This window comes from Halyomorpha halys, unplaced genomic scaffold (assembly GCF_000696795.3).
Source record: "Halyomorpha halys isolate HHAL.00 unplaced genomic scaffold, Hhal_1.1 Scaffold260.1, whole genome shotgun sequence".
Taxonomy (NCBI): domain Eukaryota; kingdom Metazoa; phylum Arthropoda; class Insecta; order Hemiptera; family Pentatomidae; genus Halyomorpha; species Halyomorpha halys.
Genome location: NW_027112780.1, coordinates 631,367 through 647,750, shown reverse-complemented (window position 1 = coordinate 647,750; position 16,384 = coordinate 631,367). Strand labels below are relative to the sequence as shown.

Here is a 16,384-nt window from a genome sequence, read left to right as displayed (position 1 = left end):
TATATATATATACACATATACATATATATTTTATGATGTGTTTTAAAGTATCTTTTTAGAAAATTAGTAAATCATGATAACTTTCATTCCCCAAAAAAAAGAAAAGACAAAAGAGGGAGTTTGAACTCAGCAATGTCTTATACAAAAAGCAGACAGTCTTTCACCGAAATGCGTAATGTATAAATTGAAGCATTGAAATAAATATTTAAAAAATTCAGAATATCTTTAACTCATAAGTCTAAAGTTACTGTGATATATCCTATGGGATCTTTATCAATGATAAATAAACATAAATATATATTTGTGAGGGAATGAAACAATATAAATTATCCTATCGTTCAATCTTCCCTGATGGCAATCTGCAAAACCATGAGCAAACCTTGGAAACACATACTGCTTTTCTTGTGTGATACGATCAGTGATTCATTGTCCAAGTGTTGTAGAACTTATTGATTTAGATCAGATAGATTGTCAAAGTGATTTTAGAACTCAGCAACAATAGTCTTTTAGTATACTCGAAAAACCATTGAGAACATATTGGCAATACATATAATTCAACTCATTACGAAATAACTCAAAACCTTAAGGCCCAACTGAAAATTACTTAGTTATATATTTATATATACATATATAATAAAATAAAAGTTCCGCTACAACCCATGAAGAGTCACCGGTTGTACTTTATTAGCAAGTACTGTTACTAGACCAACGGTTGAGCAAGAAGGTCAGGTCAGGATCAGAATCACGCTTGACCGGCATATTCATCCCCAATAAAGTAATACTTTATAAGGCTGGGTGAACCCCGGAGGGCTCCCGAACCCATAGGGACTCACGGCTGCAGTAACAGAATAAATAATTATCGGCCACAGGCGAATTCGAATTCAGGTAATTGGAGCGCCTTACCACTGAGCTTCGCTGCTCCATATATATATATATATATATTATAGAAATCCTTGGAGTACTGTATCTGCTTCCTGAGTTAACTCAACGAGTCTGAAGACACAGTGAACTTCATAGCATTCTATCTGAGGTTAGGATTGCCATACTGGTAAAGAGAAGACTTACTGTGGCTGCAGAGGGGTTTTAAAATTAACTTACTAAAGATACCAACCAGATACTCTCCCTGTTTATTCCTTGGCCATAAGTATTAGCTCATGTATTGCCGTGAAAACCATTTACTTTATACGGATTCAAACAATTTTAGTGGGTTGAGTAGGGACGTGATGGCGGTGCGAGTTGGGCGCAGGTCCCAGTGCGCTCGGTTCGGAACGTTGTGGGTTCGATTCCCCCCTGGGGCAGTTAAACATTCATTTTTCGGCGGTCCCGAAGAACTCCCACCTTGGTTAGTACGCGGCGGCAACCTAGGTAGCCGCCAGGAGTTGGCAAAAAGGACCACTAGGCCCACTTGCCGGACTTGTCCACCCACCAAATACCATTACCATTACCAGTAGTGGGTTGAGTGATCAAATTGACTATATTAAATTAAGAACTTGTGCTCGTAGAACAGAGAATTGACCGACGTGGCAGGTAGTCCCTGACCTGCTTGCTACTTCCCGTTGGCCACTAGCTATCATACAGTAGCTTCAGCTCTTATCTGATTTTCCTTGGCTCTGTTGGCAGCGCACAGGGCTCATGTCTTCAGAATCTCTTCGTTCCGAGTTGGAATGTAAAATCTCAATTTTTTTTTTTTCCTTTTTCATAATTATAATAAGTAGAACTAATTTAATTTTCTTCGTCCTTATTTTTACTTACTACTTTTTTTCAGTATTAAGTATTTTTTTCTCTTCTTTCACTATGTCAGCCATGGATACGGATAAAGAAACTGCCATCTCTTAAATAAGTGAAACTGATTTTTGATACTTAAACATGGCGTACTTTTCATAAACGTGTTCGCAATGTTGCATCCGGTTCCGCTAGGAACTCGCAAAACAAGAAAAATAAATAAAAAGGTAAACTAAAAATGTCTACACCTGAAATCCGCAGCACACCTGCAACCAAAAATGAAAATACCAACACATCTGTACCAACCATATCTAATGACAACAACTTTCCTAACATAGCACATCCCATTAAAGCTATTCTTGAATCTTCCACCAACCGTTCATTTACCGAGTCTGTTCCACCTCAAACGTTCGTCAATGATATACAGGATTTATTGGCGTTAGGTAAAGTGATTGGACAACCTAATTTCAAGTGCTATTCTAATACTAAAGATACTAAGACCATAACAACAAATAAAGACAACTACCGGAGCCTCGTTAGGCATCTATTAGAGAAGATTTAAGACTTCCACTGTTACCAGCTAAAAGAAGATAAACCATATCGAGTCGTATTGAGGGGACTCCATTCCACTTCCCCAACTACAGCCATTAAGAGTGACTTAGAGAAATTGAGTCACAACGTTCGCCATATTTCTAATGTAGTACACCCCACAGAAAAATATCGCTTCCTCTATGTTTCATTGACTTGGAACCAGCTTCCAATAATTCAGACATTTTTAAAATTTCGAGGCTGCTATACTCTTGTGTAAGTTTTGAGGAACCACGACTCAGAGCTTAAATTTTCCAATGCATTAATTGTCAGAATCTTGGCCACACAAAAGCCTACTGCCACCATCAAGCCAGATGTGTCAAATGTGCTGGCTCAGATCCATCTGACACCTGTCAGAAGTCTTGAGAGACTCCAGCTAAATGCGTACTTTGTGGGAAAGAAGATCATCCTCCTAACTATAAAAGTTGTAAAATATATAAAAATATGCAACTTCTAAAAACTATGAATTCTGCCTTAAAATTATAAAACCAAAACAAAGTGGTTCTAGAAGAAGAACCTGCTAGGCCATCAACGAGTGACGTGTAACGTCGTACCCCAGTCAACAATCTGCTCTAACAACCCATTAAGCCCAGAAGATATTAAATATTCAGAAGTGACTCGCTGAGCTCAGGCGTCTCAAGCTTCTCATCCCCTCCCTCTGACATCCCACCCTCAGACTCAGTCCTCTGTTCCTCTCCCACAGCCTTCACTGTATCAGTCCCAAAGCTCCCACCACATACTAAGGTGTTTTAGTGACTTTCCTCCCAAAAATGGGAAAATTCCTCCACAGATTAATCTTAAAATTCCTCCCCTATATCCCCTATATCTATATCCTCGCGGTTCTTTGGTCCGCGATTTATTGTTAGAGGAGATTACAACGCCAAAGATCAACGGTGGGGATGCAGAACGTTCAATACTCGTGGTAGGACACTTTCCCGAGTCACAAAATCCAATAGCTATTCCATCCTCTATCACAAAAAATTCTACTTATTGGCTTAAATCCCTTTAAAAACGTCCCGATATCCTTGATATATTTGTTACTTCCCAAATTCCTTATTATTATTAAATCAATCCACAATTCAATCTTTAGTTGACCTCTCTTCAGACCATAGCCCGGTTCTACTTCACCTGCATTCAGATCCTATTCTTAGGCTTTCTCGCCCTTCACTGTTTACAGGAAAGTGAACTGGACAAATTTTCAGACTGATCTAAAAAACGTATTTGTATTTAAAATTCCATCCTCATATTGTCTGTTGCCATGTTAACATGGCTTTCGTCTTTTCCTTTTGTATTACTTTTATAGTATTGGAAGATTATTTATTGGCCATATGCAGTAAATAAAAGGAAGATGGTCCGAGTGCGATCAAAATAATTAGTATAAAAAGTAATAAAAAATAGTTAATTAAATTACTTTTTATATGCCAAAAAAGTATATTTTAGAAAATGAAAATAAGATGTACTGTGAAAAGTAAAAATATACAAGAATTACAAAAAAGTATTAGACAATTAATGAAAACGGAAATAATTATAAATAAAAAGTAAATAAAAGTGAATATATAAAAATACAGTACACACTAAAAAATGGAAAATAAAGGAAATCAAATGAAGGTGAAGAAAAACGAATTGCTCCTTTCCCCTACACTGTTTATATCTTCCTTCCATCCGCCACAAACTCATTCTTTAGCTTACCGTCATTCAGAAAGGTGAGTGTCCTATTTGGTTCTTTATTTTTATTTTTTCTTGACCACTATTCTATTCTTATTTCCTTTTTTTCCGTCCTTTAGACTACTCTATTTTTATATTTCTCTTTTACATACTTTTTTTTGTTATTATTTATCTTTTATATACTTTTTTTTTGTTATTATTTTTCTTTTCAAAAATTTTCTAATACTTTTATGTAATTCTTGTTTATTTATACTTTACATTGTACATCGTATTTCTATTTTTTTTTTTCAATTTTCTCCGTTATACGTTCATTTTTATATAAATTTTTACAAGTCTTAAATCATTTTTAGCCATACCTTAGTTTACTTTTATTTCTGGTTATTTGTTTTCAAACTTTACACTTTACACTATTTTTGCTGTTTGTATTTTTTTTAGCCCTGAGGAAGGCCTTCAAAGTGGAGCGAAATGTTGGCTCACAATAAACAGTTTATTTATTATTTGCGTTCTCTTGGCCGCTCCCAAAGCTCCTTCCTTTTATATTTTTATAGTAGTTTTAAATCTCAAATCATAAATTATAAAGCATGCAGAATTTAAGGGCCTTATCATAGAGAACTTGAAACTAACAGATCTTATTCATCAGACTATTATTTTATAAAAAATAAAAAACTGAGGGTTTTAATTCTCCTTTTCCCAAATATATATATATTGTGTGCATTGAGAGCAGTTATCATAGTGCATGAATCTTGTACAAACTAAGCTGTTAAATATTTATAAATTACAGTTTTATCAAACGTCATAAACATTAACACTAGAAACAATCATCACCCTACTATCTTTAGACTTATCAAATCAGTATTTCTGTATCATTGTCCTGACCCGCACAGGTACTGTAGCAAGTTTCCTCGAGACGAAACAAATTGTAGGGATACTAAAAGGAAGTGGATGGCTAAATTTCTTCAACTGTTCTGCTCCCACAGAGCTCAACTCTAGCCCTCTTTTCCAGGTCTTAGCATTACCTACGCCTCCTTCAACTTCTCACTTTCTAATCATTCGATAGATTTAATGAAGGTTTATTTATATAACATGAAGCACTCTATTACTATTCCAAGGTTTGGGGTTATAGGGTCATAGTTAAGAATGTTAAACATCACTGTTGTGTTTATAAAACAAATATCGGTCGTAAGCACAGTATAATAGCTAATTTTTCCAAGACTATGATGGATAAGTTCGAAATTGAGTGTTATTAATTATAGTTTGAAGATAATTATTTTAAAAATATTTTGTCATTAAACAGTCGTATACTTTTTTAAATTAAAAAATAATTGACCCAAGGTACAATTAATGTAATTATATCTTGAATCACCCTTGGGCTATTAATTTACCTTGATAATATTTATAAAAATGGGACTTGCAATTATGATTGATTACCATTAACACAAAATGAATGAAAAACTTTGTTTAAGTATTCAGATTACATTACAAAAAAATTAATACAGGCTCTCTACTCAAATTACATTATCTTTATATTCCGTTCATTAGGAATTACTATATCTCAAATCCTGAAAAATAAACAGGGGAGTTGCTAGAATTATAGAACTAAAACACGCGGTGATTGATTGTTTACTTTTATCTTGTACAAAGGTACACGATAAAAATATGTAGCAGTGAATCACGGTATAATGAGATAACATTGTCTTTTTGGGTTATATTTTTATAAATGTTTTAAGATATATTTCTTAAAGCTTGCATTATTTGTAAACTAAAGAGATTACAAAAACAACTAATGATTTTCAGTAATTTTGGGGGAAAAATTATCAAATGCTACGGTTCTAACGCACAAAAACAATACTCAATGTTGTCATACAACTGAGGGAGTTAGTACTACTTAAGGTAGACTGGTCGACTGGACTTCCACAAAGCAGACATCTTAATTTTGACACAAAAACCAAATTCTTCCTGACAAAACGTTTTTTTAAGGTAGCCCAAGGAATATTTTAGTCCAAGGTCCGCCATACAACACTTTTTCACATGTTTGAGGATAGTCGTGAAAGAAATGATCTTGGGAGGGGTTTATATAAAAAATTGTTGATAATTCTGAATTCAGTTGAGATCTTGGATTTTGTTTTATATTGTAATAAACCACTTATTTAGTACTATATAAATTTATGTGGACAGAATTGATTTCAATTCAATATTGAATTGATAGTTTTGTAAGGGATGACTTCAACACCGTCTTAAATCAGTGCAAATTCAACAATATAATATAATGTTTATATATTTGAATTGTACAGTAAACTGATATGATAAGGAAAAAAACTGTTCTCATCTACAAAGGTAGTATAACGTTGTTACATAGTCAGTGTGTATTCATTTTCTGTTCCTGTTTATTTATTTATTTATTTTATTTTATTTTATATAGAAAATAGTCAAAATTAAAACCTACAGATTCTAGCATATTATCAAAGTACAAATAACAACGGTATAAACACCATCCCTTTTAACGTTTGCCATAGGATTGGGAGTGAAAGGAGAATCGACTTTATAGCACTATCTCCCCCGCAAACTAAGGAAATTCAATGAAAAAACTATTGGAAACTTCTAACTTAGCACTAGGGCTGTGCCGAGACTCAGTAATGTTTCTTAAAGTAAGATCTCGCCTCGTCAGGCAATTAACAAACTTTAGGGATACACACTCTGGGGGAATTCTCACTCCTTGTTATTTTTTTCTTGATTGTTGTTTGGGCAAACCATGTGCTGCCAACACGTAATTAACGTGAGTCGTTTCCTCCGTAACCGCCAAACTGTTTTCCTATTCTTGGCCGTGAGATAAATCCTAAGGGCGGTGACGGAATGGTGATACACAAATATGGAACTGACAATATGAGTCTTCTCCGTCACTTTTAAGCCTAACTCAATTCACTTAATTATTTATTTATTTTGTACCCGGAACAACAAATAGTATTATGGATGGAAGGAAATTTCATTATTTATACCAACGCTAGTATATATAAATCAAGGGAATATGATGAATGATTTTTGCGTTTAAAAATTGCCTGATCAATACAAATAAAAAAGTTCTTTGCTTTTCAGATATATCTTTAGAATTTGTTGAAAAGTTACTTATTTGTTAATTTAGAAAATGAAAATGTACAAGAACAATCCTTTACGCGTGACAAGATCAATATCTCGTTCAATCACCAGGTCTTTCCTTAACTTATTCAAGAGTCAGTTTCCAGTTTTAATAACGCTAAGTGAGCACAGGTATATTTTCTTACTCTGATTCAATCCAAAACTATTTATATTTACGAATATTTTGATATCGTTTCATTGTAGCATATGAAACAGCCAGATAATTACATAGTTGGGCGTTGAAGAAGCTGCAATATAATTTCATTTTGACTTGAATGATCAATCTTGATTTAAGAAAGGTAATACAATAAATATTCTCGTAATTAAAGACTAATTGTATCTTCTCACACGTAAAGGATTGTTCTTTTACATTTTTTGTTCTTAAGTAACTATGAAGCTGCTTTCCTGCATGCCCCGGCTTCTTACTATTAAAGGAAAAACAAATAATTAAGTGTATTTATTTACATTTAAATTTGATAGATAAGTCTCATCTTTCTGTTTCATGTATATATCACCGTTTTACATCATTATCAACATATTGGAATCTTATTTGTATTAAATATTTTCATTGAAGAGTAATAATACAATCTGCCTCAATTAAAAGTAATAAGTATTGCTAGTCTTAGAATTCATTCAAACAATATAAATGGAAAAAGAAGAACGAAAGAAATAACAAATAATAATAGAGAAATAGAATAAAGTTAACAAAGAAAAAAGATACAATTGTAATATTTATAATAATAATAATAATAATAATAGGCATAATAAAGTATAACGCACATAACAAGCGCGAACAGAGCTTTCTTCTCTCTGTTAAGAATACTGAAATACCGAAAAATATACAAAAATCTGAAACTAAGGGTGCCCAATGTCATGATAAAGTTAGCTCTGATATACGGCTCCAACAGGCACCCAAGAAAGCAGAATCGAGAGATTTGAACGGAATTCCTTCTTACAATTACAGGATCGATCTGGGATTAGTGCCTTAACACTTAGAGGAAAAGAACTAACGGTAAACTGCCGAGACTTGGCAGTCAATATCTTATGACATGAAGATAAGGGGGTTAAGATGGGCGGGACAAGTGGCTCGAAGCTATCCATCAGGACGCCTCTACACAACAATGAATGCCAGTATAGTTGACAAGAGATCACGTGGGAGGCCAAAAAACAGATGGATAGACAGAATCAACAAAGATGCGAAAGAGCTGCATGCAGCAAACTGGAAAGCAGTAGCTCACGATGGAGAAGGCTGGTTCTGGGGCACAAAGATCTACAAGGTCTCTAGACTCAACTGAAAAAAAAATATGTATAAACAAAATTATAATAAAATAAAGCTGGTTAAATAACCACAAAATAAAAAATTTAATTTATTATAAATAAATACATATTCGCAATATTTACATTCAGCCTAGTTAATAAACTCTAACCTAAACCACCTCATGCCACCCTCATTTGAGGATCATTGAACAAACTTGACCATCATTGAAGGCAAAGCAGAGCCTTCAAGATCTCTGCGCTTCCCTCCCACCCGCGTTATTGTTATTAAAGGTCTATGTAAACTAAGTGGGAGCGCTTGAACCGTATGCACTTATAACTTGAGTGAAAGAGCTGTCCACTGCCAGAAATCCAACAGTAATTCACAAAAAAAGGTTTGAGGGCCAATGTCATTTCAACCTTCGTGGAGGATTGTAGGGATGATTGGAGCTGGGTAGAGATTGCGTTTAGGGATTGGGGTGGTGCATAAGGGGTTCTGATGAAAGTTGGAAAATTTGGATAGAATTACGTCTATAACTGAAAGAATGTTGAGGAAATGGTGTGAGATGTTAGTTACGTGATATAGACCATTGACTATTGTTCGGTGGACTTTAAACTGAAAGGACAGGTACGCTCGATATTCGAAAATTTTGCTTTCTCCCACAGTTCAAGTCCGTAGGTCCAGATTGGTTTCAGCATTGTCTTGTAGATCCATAGTTTACTTTCAGTTGATAGATGAGATTTTCTGTCCAAATCGCCGGTTAAGTTCTTGTTTTTGAGTCTGGTATGTGGGTTATTGGAATGATATATTTTTTTTTTTTATGTCCTTATTGTAATTTACAACTGTTTATTATATTACACATTCAGTAGATTTGATCTGAGTTATAATGGAGTGATACAGGCATGTAATGAAATTACCCATTGGTTGATAATGAGTACTATAATTACATTATCAGGTCTCGTGGCCATCTTTTGAAATGAATTAAGTGCAGAAGTATTGTTACTCGTTTTACCTTTATATTTCGTTGCAAACAAATCAAGTAGTCTGGGCTGATGGTAATATTATTTTATTCTTAGCAAAATCGTACCCCATCTGCATTTATTTACTGAATTCCATGTCGGGCTATTCTCACTCCATATGGCATAAACTAACCTCACTTTACGTTGTTTAAGTGATATCATCTCGAAAAGAGATGATTTTTATCGATTATACACAGGACCTAATCTAAACTTTTTTTTATGCCTCTATTTGTAATTGCTATACTTAGAATATGGTTTGATATGATTTTTTTTTTTCAGTAAGGCCAAATAAAGTGGAAATAGTGTCACCTGAAGAAATGTTCTCAGCTGGTCAGACTAAACAAGTTGTCTGCGAGGCCTATGGTTCATACCCGGCAGCGAACCTCACCTGGTTCTTGGACGGCGATCTCATTAACTACTTACCTATTTCGGTAAAATATATTTTTGTAACAGTTTTGCCTATAAGAGTGGATAAGAAGTCAGGGGGTAAATTATTACAAGTGAGTCCCCTGGGGTTTTCAGAGTCCAAATAACAAAGTTTCGAAAAATAGAACTTATTTGAACTCAGAGGAACTCAAAACGGTATTTCCGTTGAAAACTTGAATATGAAATTTTGCTGGATCGCAATACTTTCCCATACTATATACATTCCATATATGGTTAAGTGAAAGCTAAAGTTATTTAATTTTTAAAAAAACGGTTTATGCAGATCTACAAAAATTAAAATCAAAATTTTAATTTGATCACTCCTACATCTCTCCAAAACGGCATAACATATACTTAAGTATAAATATATACACTCTTTTTTTTTACGTACTGTTTGTTAATGTGAAATGCTCTATCAGCGATCTTTTCCAAAATAGTCTATTCAGGATTCCTTAAAAGACGAAATAAACATATAACAGCAAACAGATGATACAATTCATGATACAATACATTAATGATACAAAGTCAACTCAGATCCTCGAACAACCCTAATTCTAAATAATTTAAGTCACTAAATTAAATATATTGTCGGAAATTGTAAACCACTTAAGCAGATCCCAACCTCATTTAGGTTATAGAATGGCAGTTTTCATCTAAAGATCCCTCATTTATGTATTGGTATTGGTATCTGTGGGGGGGGGAGCTAGTGGTTCTTTTGGCCAACCCCTGGTGGCTACTTTGAAGTTGCCGTCGCTTACTAACTACTAAGGTGTGAGTATCGAAATTCATTTCTCAGGAACCACAAGAAGGAGGACCACAAGAAATAAATATCAATTCCTTCAGGTGGGAATCGAATCAACAACGTTCCGAACTGTGCGCTCTTGGACCTACGTTGCAACCAGCACGGCCGTCACGTCCCTCCTCATGTAACAAGTGTGTTTCTTGTACAAAGCTGTTGGAACTATAAGTTAATATAAATAAATCCAATTTTATTACTTCAAATCTTAAAACCACAAACATAGTGTGATATTTTTGATGGATTCGATCAATTTTTAAAGAGAAAATATTGCACCTCCTCGTACAAAGTCTACCAATTAAAACCTTGTTATAACATTGTTAACCAATCTAGCAATAATTTGGGTTATCGATGTGAAATCAATAAACGAAGCCGTCCTGTAATTAAGACTTCAATGAGGCCCACCCTTCCGATGGCACTGCCTTTATTAAATCATTCCATCACCACATTACATTAATGAGCGGTGTGTATACCAACGGGGGTTGGCACGATGATTTGTAGAGTTCTATGTAAAGTTTTTCAATAATTCGTAACATTTAAAGGCACTAAACATTGCTACCATTGTATTAATATATGAATTGTACACCGCAAAATGAGGAGAGATTGTACCAGTTTTTATAAAGATATTTGAGTGAATTTAGGGCATAAAAATAGGTATATATTTCAGATTTAGATTTCGGAGTAAAAAAATTTGGTATTGTTGAGAGTAAATTTTTATTTTTGATACAATCTGCCCGTATGAGTGGGCGAAATTAGGCGATCCAATGTTATAGATTACATCAGTTCAGCTCTGACACATTCTAATACTTCTTATTTTGAACCAAAAACAATCTTGTTCAATTTTCACTCCTTCTTTAAGAAAAAAAATTATTCCTCAAAATGCAATTTTTTAAAAAGTTTTTATTATAATTATAAATTTATTGCGTAAAAATTGTTGGCATTGTTCCAGTAAATTTTTATTCTTGATACAATCTCGCCCTATTAAGTAGGCGATATTAGGCCATCCTATTTTATAGTTTACGTCAATGCAGCTCGGACAAATTTTAACACTTCTTATTTTGAACCAAAAACACACTTGTTTAAAGTTTTTATTAAAAACAAAATTAAAATCTGTACCGCTACAACACATGAGTTTGTAATGAAGAACTATTACGAGACCAGCGGTTGTGCAAGAAGGTAATTTGGTCAGAATCACGCTCCACCGCCATATTTTTACCGAATTAAGGGTATCCTATTTATAAGGCTTGGTGAACCTTAGAAGAGCTCCAGAACCCACAGGGTTAACTCACGGCTACAGTGTAACATAAAACAATTTTCTGCCCAGCCAGATTCGAACCTGGGTCCTTGGAATTAGTAGCATCGGGCCTTACCACGTCATCATCGCGCTCCCGAAAAGTTTTTATTATGATATTGGAACATGCATTTTTTAATCAGACAAGAACTTTATTTATTTTATTTTATTTTTTAATTCTCCCGTTCATTTTTTTAGTGGCTCATAAACGAATCCCAAATGATAGTATTTTAGAAAAAAAAACTGCGATTATTTGACCCCATTGAGTCATCAAGAAAGCCATCAAAGACACAGCAATGGATTTTTACTGGTATTACTTCAGCTAATAAGTGAATACAAATATTTTGTGTTTCACAGTATATCAAATTAATGCTTCAGGTCAGGAAAACCAACATTTTTCAAATGTTTCTACAAAAGCACGAAATAATGAATTGAAAAAAAAAAAAAAAATTGTGAAAGGCTCATAGATGGTATTAGAGTATGATAACACTTGTTCATTTTTACAAATATACCATTGCACCGTTGCACCGTTGCAAACGGGAAAAATATTACAACAAGCCACCAGTGGGCAATTATTTGCTGCATTCCACATGGGGTAAAATCTCACCTCATTGTACGGTAAGTATAAGAAAATTTAAATTCTTGTCAATTTGTAGCTTATTGGTGAAAACAAGCTATTTAATTCCATGTTTCTTTCATTTCATTCTAGTTTTCTTTATTCCATAAAAATTAATCCTGAATCTTTTTTTTTTTTTATCTATATCGCAAAACAAAGACTATACTGTCTACTGATGTTTAATGTTATACTCTGTAAACATTGAAAAAAAAAAGAAAGCATTTTCGTCATTTTGCCTCCTGCGTCTAAATATACACTGCCTATCACTCAAGCCCCCAGCCCAGACTATAAAAAAAATGTACTATGGGATTGGACGAGGTGTTGAATGAACACGCGAGCAGTTAACACTTTTATTACTCACTCCAAATGGCCGTCCCCTGAGACACTGGTATTTTGGCACGCAATCCCATTTAGATCGCACTCTTGATGGACCACCTTGATCCATTATGAAAGGAAATTAATGCATCCTTCTTTCTTAGATACCCAAATCACTAGCGCACTTATAAAAATTACCCTCAATAAGTTACTTAATTAAACAATGGCTCAAAATATAAGGCATTGTTCGACGTAACTTTCAACTCCTCGCTACGATGTTCCAAATAAATTATTTTATTTCTTGGACTGATGGGTGTGCATTATTTCATCAATTCTTACATCATCAATAAAATAATTTATAAAGAAAAAATAAAGTATATATTGTATATACCCATATATATTGTATATAGTATATACCCACACAAACCCATTAGTTCGTAAGCTGTAATATTTAGATAACTCTCCAGACATCTGAATTGAAGATTGTTTCAAGACCTCCCAGTGATCAGTCCCTACTGGTGTGCAGCCGATGGGTAGTTTCTTCACAATGGATATGGTCGGGTAGCCGTTGTAAAAAATACCATCAACAACTTTTCTGCATTTATTGTTCTCTGAGAACAAACGTAGAAATTTCAACAGTCATGCTTATTGAAATTATTAATCATATTCTTTTTAAAAAATTATATTAAAATTATTTTGGCTTTTGAATTTTAGAAACAAAAGATGGCGGGTAGTCCTGGACATACATTTGGGTACCTCCACATCCATTGTAAATAGTGACACAAACGTTTTTCGAACTTACAAACATTGCAATTGTAATCATCATCATAATATTAATATCAATATACAGACAATATTTGCATTCATGGTATTGTATACAGTTCTATCCAAATGTTCCTCCACATTATGATCTTTTGGGGGAAAGGCTTTATATGTACATATATGTTTCTTCATTGTTAATAACATTTTAGCTTCTTGGTCTTCATTTTACTTTTAAATACTGTTCACAGCTAAGTGAATTATCAGAACAGCTTTTTTTCTTTTGGCTCGAGTTTTTCATAGAGGACCTCTTATTTTATTTTATATTTTTATTTATTAATTTTTTTATTATGACACCCTTCCTCGGCCTGACATACGCTGGAGAGAGAGTTATCAACATATAATAACTGCCTTTTTTCTACTATTGGGGTCTTGAACTATCTGCTTTACCATACCCATTTTTCTTGACGCGCATGATTCAAACACGGCTCACCCCGTAGATTTTATTCTAAAATAACAAATCAAATTTTTACGTTGAAAAGTAGGAATTTTAAGCTCTTTTTTTCAAGCAAATCATGTTTCATGAATGTACATGTAGATACGATAGCTAAAAAAAATGTGTAAGTTAGGTAATTAATAATAACAGAATAGTAAACTAGACAAAATTGTCTTTAAAAATAAGTAGAATTTTCCTTTGTGAAAATCATTTGAATAGTTTTCCAGCAACTAAATAACGCGATATTTTCCTTACGTTATGATCAATTTGCGGTTTTTATTATCATCAGTTACTTGAATAAAAATTCCACACTTTTCAAAAAAGTTACTAAAAAAATAAGATGTTAGTCCGTAGTTGTGAAGTTGAGGTTTGTTACAGAATAGGCTGAGAAAAAGCTCGCCTCGAGTTTTTTAAAACAATTAGTTTTCATGAAAATCGGTCTCTTCGAAATCTTTTTATCAAAAATTACAATTGTCATAAATAAACTATTAAAAATTGTTTTTAAATAGAATTCTTAATGTTGATAAAATTATATATTTTCAAAGGGGCTTGAATTTCTCTTTAGATAATCTGGAGGATATAAAGGAAGAAAGTTAATGAAAATGTGTTATAAAAAATTTACAATATAGAGATTAAGACTTTATTATTGAACTTATAAAAAACCGTCAAAATACAAAATATCTTATTTTATTTTTCAATATTAATGAGCTTACTTTAAAATTTACTGAGTTTTTATAAAACCTTTATACCGAACACCATTGTTTTTTATGAATATGTTATTATTTATTTGATAAATTGTATCTCCACAGGATACATCTCACAATGTGCTTTCTAAGATCTGAAGAGTTCAGAAACTGCTTGAAACTTCAGTCATAAATTTTCATTATTCTTCTGTTTCTGTGCTGTACGGTTTAACGGTTGGCTTAGCTTAAAACCGTTCCTGTCTTTTCATGTAAATTTTAATTTTTTTTTTTTATTTACTTCCTATGTACAATTTTATAAATTTAAAACATTTAAAAAATAAAAATATGATTGACTCAGTATTCAATCATTTTTTTAATACATTTTACCAATTAGTTAATACTAATATTTATATAACATAAATCGGTTCTTCATCATCCTGTGAAGTGCTATCGATGATTCTCGATTTTTGAGTTTCAAAAAACCTTTATAAAATTGAATATTAGATCTGTGCTCCGACTGCATAATTTATCATCGACGTTATACTTCTCATTTATGCGTTGTTCATTTATGGTTTTGTGGAAGCGTCATACGAACCACTCTTCATACCCTGATAAAACTCTCAAATTTTCTTTCTCGATTAAATTTAATGTGCAAAACTAAGACTGTGATATTTTTTATATTTATCACCGAATTAAAGCATTAAAGATGGAAACGCCTTTATATGGTAATATGTATTCCAACAAATTTTCAACATAAATGTATATCCTAATGGCATACCTTAAAAGGTAGTCTTTTAAATATATATATATATTTTTGATTTGCATATAATATTTAGTTAAGTATTTTCTCGTTAAGTTGTATTTTTTTTTTTTTTTAGTTATTTACTTTTATTGAATAGCTAAACCTTAAGGTTGGGTTTAAGCTATTAATGAATAGCTAAACTAGCATTTAATAATGAGAAATATGTATTACTAAAACTTTAAAACAGAAAACAAGAATTCAAGAACACTTTTATTAATACAAATATTTAATTCACAATCAAAATAAAAAAAAATATTAATTGTTTATTCATTTTAACTTACTCTTTAATTTTATCTTTCAATAGTCATAGTTATAACCAATTGAACATTACATCTATAAAGAAAATACAAAAAAAATAATAATACATCAATAGTACTATGTCATGATTAAGTTACTATAAATTTATGTATTTGAATTTTGTAACAAAGATAAAAAATATGAGGAATTTTTTCACAGGTTATTTCTATTGGCAACACTACACGCAGTACACTAAACCTGAAACCCATCATGGAAGATGACGGAAAAGAGCTTACATGTCGAGCAGTCAATCCGAAATATCCTTCAGAATACATTGAGACGAGGCGAACTATAAGCGTAGCCTGTGAGTTCATTAGGATTTTATTCAGTGATTATAAAATAAATATTTATAAATTTTGAAATTTATAATTTCATATTATTATATACTAAATTAAGAAAGACATTATAATTATACTGAACCCCAAATAAATATACTCAAGTTTCTCATATTTAAGTTGACCAGTAATAGTAAGGTTTGAGAGAGAAACACAAGTGGTAAGATAGAGTCAATCTGGCCCAATATTA

At 32.7% G+C, this 16,384-nt stretch overlaps 1 protein-coding gene across 1 annotated transcript in view; it reads left to right on the top strand.

Annotated features, from left to right (window-relative positions):
- LOC106680409 (nephrin) overlaps positions 1–16,384 on the top strand; it is a gene marked incomplete in the record, with an annotated part of 208,300 nt that overhangs the window by 134,594 nt on the left and 57,322 nt on the right. Inside the window, 2 exon segments of the mRNA XM_067050552.1 lie at positions 9,658–9,809; positions 16,019–16,163. Of these exon segments, the coding sequence (XP_066906653.1) occupies positions 9,658–9,809; positions 16,019–16,163 (297 nt within the window).